The sequence below is a fragment of the Sinocyclocheilus grahami genome, unplaced genomic scaffold (assembly GCF_001515645.1).
Source record: "Sinocyclocheilus grahami isolate Dianchi unplaced genomic scaffold, SAMN03320097.WGS_v1.1 scaffold1655.1, whole genome shotgun sequence".
Lineage (NCBI taxonomy): Eukaryota > Metazoa > Chordata > Actinopteri > Cypriniformes > Cyprinidae > Sinocyclocheilus > Sinocyclocheilus grahami.
In genome coordinates, this window is record NW_015506834.1 from 106,648 (window position 1) to 114,849 (window position 8,202).

Sequence of the window (8,202 nt, forward strand, 5' to 3'; positions counted from 1 at the left end):
TTACCTTGCTGTCTATGGGAGGGTCAGAGAGAATCCATCAAAAATATCTTAAATTGTGTTCTGAAGATAAACGAAGGTCTTACTGGTTTGGAACAACACGAGGGTGAGTAAATAATGACAGAATTTTCATTTTTGGGTGAACTATCCCTTTAAGGCTTTTAATGGGAATCCAGCAGCTGTCAACTGTGATTGGATGCGGGGGAAATTAGGCTAGATTTCATTCCCTCGGGGTGGGTTTTGAGTCTGTTCTGAGCTGAAAAATATTTCTGCGATCTGGCAACCCTGATCTAGCGACACGAAAAAGTTTCAAACTGAGTGATTTTGTTGCATGTCTTTTGACTCTTGATAACTGCACAATTGAGTTTAACTAGAGAGACTTAAATCCCTGCAAGAACACTTATGAGCAGTTAAAAATCCTGTAGTAGTCTTCAGTTTAACCTTTTTTTGATGTCTTTGTAACAAAGTTTTCAATTCGGCTCCTGTAATTAACCAGCACTAATGGTAATTCATTGGGCAATAACAGACTCATAGAGGAGGTGATGACCATCCCAGACAGCTTTGTTTCATATCTGCAGAACTGCTGAGGCATGCCTCCCAACAAATGGCAGATTACGAGACTATTTTTCATGCTAAACATTTTAAGTATAAATCGATTTTTTTTTTTTTTTAATTCTGTGTGTGCAGAAGCACACGCCTCTTTGTAGACCGGAATCACAGACAACACGAAGAGTAACATTTTTAAACAAATAGAGCACATCATTTTCATTTAATAGCTTATTAGAACTATTTCAAGCTTTCTATATAAATATAAACTATAGAAGTCAATTATATTGGCTTAAGTTGATTTAGCATTTAAGAAGTAGTAATACAGTTTAATATAAGATATTCAAAAAGTAAAAAATGTATGCTTGGTGTCCAATTAATGAACAACATATTTAACAATAAAAAATACAATTTTAAAAATAGAAGAGAGACTGGCAGAATGGACTATACCTTGAGCCTCTACTGAATTCAGTAATATAGCAAAGAGTGCAGCGGCAGCCAAACACAGCCTGATCTTCATGTTTACACAGACACAGTCAGCAGCTCATTAATTAATCTACAAAGATAGAAAAAAAAACATTATTTCTGCAGTAATTGCATAGTAGCTACATTATTTGAATTATTATTATGCCAATGCATTCACGGTGTGCTTGGCATTTTTTTTATTTTGGACTAAATAAGCGTAAATCTTTTTTAACAACTGAACATGTAAATGGCACTTAGATACTTAGAATTAATATCTAGAATTGATTCTCAATGAGACACAGTGATCCACATAACGGCTCACGAGCGTCTCCACGTGGAGTTTGATGCAAGTGCAGAGAGACTGCCAACCATTCATCTATAGACCAGCCTAAATCAATAAGCATTTCAATATGATTTCTGCTAAACATAAACAAAACCTTTGTGTTTATCAAAACTATCAACAGAAAAGACGTGGCAGAGCTCAAGAAACATGCATTAATGAATTACACAATTGTGATTAAATCCTCTAAACGTCTCGTAGGCTACATCACCAAATTTCACACATTAAAACTTCCCGAGTAATAGCTATTTATTTAACTTGAATTTAATTCCCTGAACAACGTTCATCAAGAAAATCCACACAAATCTAAATAACTCTTTTGAAATGTTTGAAAGAAGTGAGGAAATCATGTTCAGACCTGTATTAGTCCGTCAATATCACACATGGAAAGTAAAGGCTGATGTCCCCCTGCAGACAGACTGAGAGCCTCGTCCCGCTCCTCCAGCAGTGAGGGAAGCCTCTGGGAGAGTGGGAGGAATCTGAGCTCAACCTGACACTAAATAGGGGGTTGTTCCCAACTTTACTCCCTTACGAAATTCCTCAAGAACGGAGCCCCCGCTTTTAAATCAGAGACAGAATCTGCTTCAGTGGGATGCAGATGCGCTGTGGCGTTTAAAGTTTTAATACTCTTTCAAATTAGATCTATTATGCCTCAGATTGTGCTTTGAAAAGATGGGCAAAAATGACTAACTCGAAAAATTATTAGAATGAATGAAATATACTTATTTGTTACTTATTTTTTACGTTTAATTTAATGTTCTATTTCTTTGTGAAATGTACTAGCTATTTCTGAAGGGAAATTATTCCAACAAACTCTTTTTTTCCAGTGCAGGTCAGGTTTTCTCACATATAACTACTAAAATTCATTATTTCTAACTAGTTCATTTTAACAATACTGAAAAATATCTAAAAGTGACACGTGGCCAAGTATGGTGGTGACCCATACTCGGAATTTGTGCTCTGCATTTAACCCATCCAAGTCTTTTTAAAAGTAATGCATTACAATATCGCATTACTCCATAAAAAAGTAACTAATTACGTTACTTAGTTACTTTTTATGGAAAGTAATGCGTTGCGTTACTTTTGCGTTACTTTTTAAATCTGGACAGGGCTTGCTTGTTTGTTTTTAAAATAAAAAAGTTCTATTTTTGGCAAATATAAAAGCTTTTCACACCAAAAGTGAAATGAATAAACCTCAGGCTGAAGGGAAAGTACATTTACGTCCGTACAGTAGAATGCAGAAGAAGAAATTTCAACACACTACAGCAATAAACAAAGACACACAAATGTTTATCTAGAGTAATTTTTGCTCATTAGTATGGTTGAACCGGATCATCGAAGGCCAGAAGCAAAGATATTGCTTAGTAGAATGGGATTAAATACATAAAGCATATTTGTGTTGTTTAACATTTAATTATTGCAGGTTTGCGCCATATTCTGAGTTGCGTTATTTGTGTTCATTTTGAGGAATACTGAATCTGTGTGTTTTTTTTTTTTTATGTGAGTGAGATGAATTCATGCATATTCATATTTATTTTAGAACTACAGTAGCATCTTCTGATTTCTCAACATTGGGACCAGAGAGCTGTCAATCAATTACTGTGAAAAAAAGTAACTTGCGCTACTTATTTGAAAAAGTAACTTGGATATTCCTAGTTACTTGAAAAAAGTAATCTGATTACGTAACTCGCGTTACTTGTAATGTATTACCCCATTTGTGTTGTTTAACATTTAATTATTGCAGGTTTGCGCCATATTCTGAGTTGCATTATTTGTGTTCATTTCGAGGAATATTGAATCTGTGTTTTTTTTTTTTTTATGTGAGTGAGATGAATTCATGCATATTCATATTTATTTTAGAACTACAGTAGCATCTTCTGATTTCTCAACATTGGGACCAGAGAGCTGTCAATCAATTACTGTGAAAAAAAGTAACTTGCGCTACTTATTTGAAAAAGTAACTTGGATATTCCTAGTTACTTGAAAAAAGTAATCTGATTACGTAACTCGCGTTACTTGTAATGTATTACCCCCAACCCTGGTAGTGAACACACACCAGGAGCAGTGGGCAGCCATATTGCTGTGGCACCCGGGGAGCAGTTCGGGGTTCGGTGCCTTGCTCAAGGACCTGAGACTCAACTCTCTAACCATTAGGCCACGACTGCCCCCAATTAGCCTATTTGTTGGCTACTATTCTTTAGCATAAAAAACAGAGAATTGTTGAAAACCCAACTATTAGTATATTTCTAACATAATTAACATACAGCAAAGCTGAACAATTATCCTCCATACTATAGAGTTCACATACATAGGGACAGTCTTATCCTCAAGATTCCTTCTTCAGTTCAAGAAAAAGTTGAGAATGTGATCAAGATGAGATGCTGGTTTGAAATGTACTTATATTTTTAAGTCAACACGAAATGAAAATTCACCCGGTTTTCTAAAGGCACGTTATAGTGCATGATTCATCCATGAACATGCTTGAAACTTTATTTTTAGAACTTGTAATGTTTAATCAGTGTCTTAACTGGATGACAGACATTCCTCTGGTGATGTACAGAGGACACATAAGCCCCGCCTCTGTGAGTGCCACGCCCACATCTCAACATCCAATCAACAACCAAGTCCCGCCCCGGAATCTTTCCAAGAATCCGTTTCAATGGCATGCACAGGATTCACAGGATGGAAGAAAAGATCTGTCGTTACTGCTGCAACGTGACTTTAAATCTAATGAAATTTTATGAAAACCCAGTTGAGAGGAAAACTTCAAACACAGACTGCCAGTGGAACGTTTTATTACATAATGATTGCGCTTTACATTACAATCAATAAATATGAATCCATTGTAATGAAAATAACTGACAGGACATATCTTTCTGAGGATCAGAGGTCTTTACAACATGAATAGAGGGGCATGTTCAATCCTTCTTCTTGGGCAGCGCTGCATCGATCAATGCATACAGCACATAACCACACCCTGTGGAGAGAAGAGGGGTGGGACAATAAAAGCACTGTTTACAGAGCCAAACAATTACATATTCACTGCATTTTTACACTGAAAACAGTACAAAGAAGAAAACAATATGACCTTTGAACACCCTTAAAGACATTTAACCTAAATTAAGATTGCTGGGATTACTCATATTCCCTGGTATGAGTAACTATAAGCAACTGTTCTGCTGTTAATACATTTAGAAATATTATTAAAAATTAAAAATACACACAGTTTGATCACATCTTTCTCGATTATATTTGCAAACTATATAGCAGCACAGCCGAGTACAGGAATAAACTTGTTTTATTTTAAAACATTAAAAAAATTTTGTCATTAGTTTTTGTGTCATGGCAACGATGTCACTGGCATGTCAGTTTGAAATCTGCATTAGGGTTGTGACGGTGACATTTCCCCACCGGTTAATCGACGTGTGACAACACCGGTAACACCGGTATCACCGCGGGGGCGGGGCGCTCCCTCTTTTCCTTCGCTTTTAAATAGCTTGTAAAAGCGGCATGCGCATTTTACTTTCACTTTCAAACAGCGGCAATTCGGAGTAAAGCATTAATTGTTCGTTTGAATTTTCCCTCTTTTCCTCGCTTTCCTTCGATTTTAAATAGCTTAAAAGCGGCATGTGCATTTTACTTTCACTTTCGAATTAGCGGCAGTTCGGCATCAATTGCTTGAATGCAACAACAAAATACAACGTCAAACTCACTTTAGCCTATATATAAAACATAGAACTTTTATTAACAAAACAAATAAAAATACACCATGCTATAGGGCAGGCTATGCCTAATATAAAATAACAAATAACTTACATAAAGGTTAAATAGGTATGCAAAACCAAATAAATAAGAAACGTAGAACTTTTATTTGCAAAACGAGTGAGAAAGCTTGGAGGCACGGCATACACCTTGACGTAAAAAAAAATTTTTTTTTAAATGACAAAGTTTAAATAAAGGTGGGCAAGTGACGTAACCAGTGTTGCGGCTTAACACCGGTATCACCGTCTATCGCAGCAAGCCTAATCTGGATGCAAACATGGGCTATATTCAGCATATTACTTCAGTTTCACACGACTCGAAATATAGCACACAACATGTATGAACTACTTCTAGGGTTTCTTTTTTGTTTGTATAGTTGTATTGCAGGACCCACAACAACACTCTCCAATAATAATAATACAATTATTACAACTTTAAGGATCACAATTTTTCTTCCATGTTTTAACAGTATCACTTTCTTTGCCAAAAATAAAACTGTTAAACTTTAACTCTTAAAATAATAATAATAATTATAATTACAAAATAATATATTTTTACTAAATAATTATAAAATAATAAAGTAATAACCATAATAATACAAATTAAATTCGGATAAGCCATTCTTGATTATTAAATTGAATTATATCATTAATTAATAAAAAAACTAAATAATATATTTTTACTAAATAATTATAAAATAATAAAGTAATAACCATAATAATAAAAATTAAATTCGGATAAGCCATTCTTGATTATTAAATTGAATTATATCATTAATTTAATTAATTAAACCATTAACCATAATTTGAGAAAAATAAAACGGATTTCATCGGACCCTAAATTTAACAAATTCTTGTTAAATTGTCTCCGTTTCATGATTTCTATTAATTAGACATGTTTTTTATTATGAAAATGTAATCATTAAAACAGAACACAATCTAGACACAATCCAGAAACATTAAAAACTTTCTTATTTGTTATTAAATTAATTTGAACAAATTTCATAAGGCCCTTAAAGAGATCCTATTAGACTATTTACAAAACAAATGTTATTAATGTAATATTATTTACTGGAGTTATTAATCATTAGGCTATTATGAACCACACTGACGGTAATCCCGTGATTCCAGATGAATAAAATGAAAGGCAGTTCAAGCAAAAACACTACAAATGAAGGCTAAATATCTATACCTTACCAAAGACAGTAAGAGCCATCGTTGCCCTGTACAAGAGAGCAAAAGAGATCCTATTAGACTATTTACAAAACAAATGTTATTAATGTAATATTATTTACTGGAGTTATTAATCATTAGGCTATTATGAACCACACTGACGGTAATCCCGTGATTCCAGATGAATAAAATGAAAGGCAGTTCAAGCAAAAACACTACAAATAAAGGCTAAATATCTATACCTTACCAAAGACAGTAAGAGCCATCGTTGCCCTGTACAAGAGAGCATCTGTCGTGCCTCCCTTCAAATGAACGGGCATGCCATTGTCTTCCTGAAAGAAACAGAAACCGCATATTAGCATTTGATACATCAGCACGCATTCTGGGGGCCACGAGTGTAAAGCATAAAAACAGATTGAAGAGGACGAGCCCAATTCTGCACTTGCATATTTAGGAAGTAAGAATAATAGAAGTACTCTTATGTTATGTTTTGAGAAAACACTTGTTTTGGTCAGTTTTACTCCTATGGATGGGACCACCAAAACGAACAGAGCATTCATAATCGATCAGACACATAGCGCAATATAACAGACACCCTCAATGTATCGCCAGACCGCCGTGAGCAGAATGTGCCAGCAGCGGCAAAGCCAGTGATATCGCAGTTATGAAATAAGTGAAGCTTTACTCTACTTGTTTTATTAGACTCTATTTCAGCATGACAGCACATGCAGTGATTAGTAATTACAGCTTACTATAAAAGTGAACCCTATTAGCGAATCATTTGATACTTATCTGTTCATCCACACTGGACCATCAGTCCAGAACCTGGGAACAAACTGCAGTCTTAACTTTAACATTACCATTAGCCAGTGCCAAGGAGGACAAAGAAGATGGAGGAACTAACTCAGTCAAATCTTTGGCTAAAATGTCTAGCTGGATTGGAGCAGAGCTAGACTAGAGGACTAACTTGAAACAACTTCTGCTTGACAGGGACTTTATTCTCCAGCTGTCTGCGTGCAGAACTGGACAGGGTCCGCCTGGAGACCTGCTGCAGGGTCTACACAAAAACAAAACCACATTTATGAGTTATATATGCATGTATATATACTACATATTATGAAATATCATGTTCATAAGGGAAAAAACACTCTGAAGTTCAGAAATGAATGTGCAGTATCAACCCTGATCACATTGGACCTCTACAGGCTGATATATAATGCCTTCAAAAGGCCTCAGATACCAAAAAAACAACCTACACGTAAATAACAATTTCAATAAAAGCCAACATATTATAAAGCTTTCCAGGAAGCTGCAATGTATCGACCTTGACAGAGACTGGTCAAACTCAATACATGAATTTACATATCAATGTACTGATAGAGTGTGTGCATATCATATTTCTTACATCAGCTAAACTAAAAATATATTAACAAAAATAAAAAAAACTCGATATTCCTGTCATGAGCAGGAGGTCACGAGAGCTGCTGCTAGGCTAACCGCGCTGCTAATTCCGCTCAGATCTAATCAAGCTGAGTTATGAAAAGACAGTCAATCGCTTTCTTCACATAAATGCAATGAGGACACGCTTAAAAAGCTTAAATCTCACCCTTAAGTGCCTAAACATGGTGATAATTTCTCCTTTAGCCCGCAGTGTTCAGGAAGCCGCACCAGCACAAGGACACTCGAAAATGTCACTTCCTTCTTCTGCTCGGCTCTGCAGCGAGAGGCGCATTATACTGCCGCCTACTGGACAGAAGCGTTTGAGAGGTCCGGTTCTTTAGAGAATCGGTTCGTTCGGACAGAATCGCGTTCATTTAAATGACTCGAAAAAAGATTCGCGTTCAAATATTAGAATATCATGAAAAAGGTCAATATTTTTTGTCACTCATTTCAGAAAGTGAAACCCGTATATTATATAGA

The 8,202-nt window shown here is 35.5% G+C and overlaps 2 protein-coding genes across 2 annotated transcripts in view; both read right to left on the reverse strand.

Annotated features, from left to right (window-relative positions):
• col12a1a (collagen, type XII, alpha 1a) overlaps positions 1-1,795 on the reverse strand; it is an 86,512-nt gene extending 84,717 nt beyond the window's left edge. Inside the window, exons 1-2 of the mRNA XM_016258195.1 lie at positions 1,707-1,795; positions 994-1,099 (exon numbers count right to left, since the gene is read on the reverse strand). Coding sequence (XP_016113681.1) covers positions 994-1,063 — 70 coding nt within the window. The 5' untranslated portion in view covers positions 1,064-1,099; positions 1,707-1,795. The remainder of the gene's footprint in view (positions 1-993; positions 1,100-1,706) is intronic.
• A 2,277-nt stretch (positions 1,796-4,072) lies between these two features.
• Positions 4,073-8,002, reverse strand: LOC107571818 (cytochrome c oxidase subunit 7A2, mitochondrial-like). The gene is made up of 4 exons (XM_016258200.1): positions 7,889-8,002; positions 7,250-7,339; positions 6,530-6,614; positions 4,073-4,325 (listed from the first exon to the last, which is right to left on the reverse strand). The coding sequence occupies exons 1-4, from the start codon at positions 7,904-7,906 to the stop codon at positions 4,267-4,269; spliced, it is 252 nt and encodes an 83-aa protein (XP_016113686.1). The 5' UTR covers positions 7,907-8,002; the 3' UTR covers positions 4,073-4,266.
• Between the last annotated feature and the right edge of the window lie 200 nt (positions 8,003-8,202).

Coding starts and splice junctions, on each gene's coding strand:
- LOC107571818 (XM_016258200.1), bottom strand. Junction 6,615..7,249: donor TCAAGCAGAAGTTGTTTCAA/GTTAGTCCTCTA, acceptor TGTTTCTTTCAG/GAAGACAATGGCATGCCCGT. Junction 4,326..6,529: donor GATGGCTCTTACTGTCTTTG/GTAAGGTATAGA, acceptor TTCTCTCCACAG/GGTGTGGTTATGTGCTGTAT.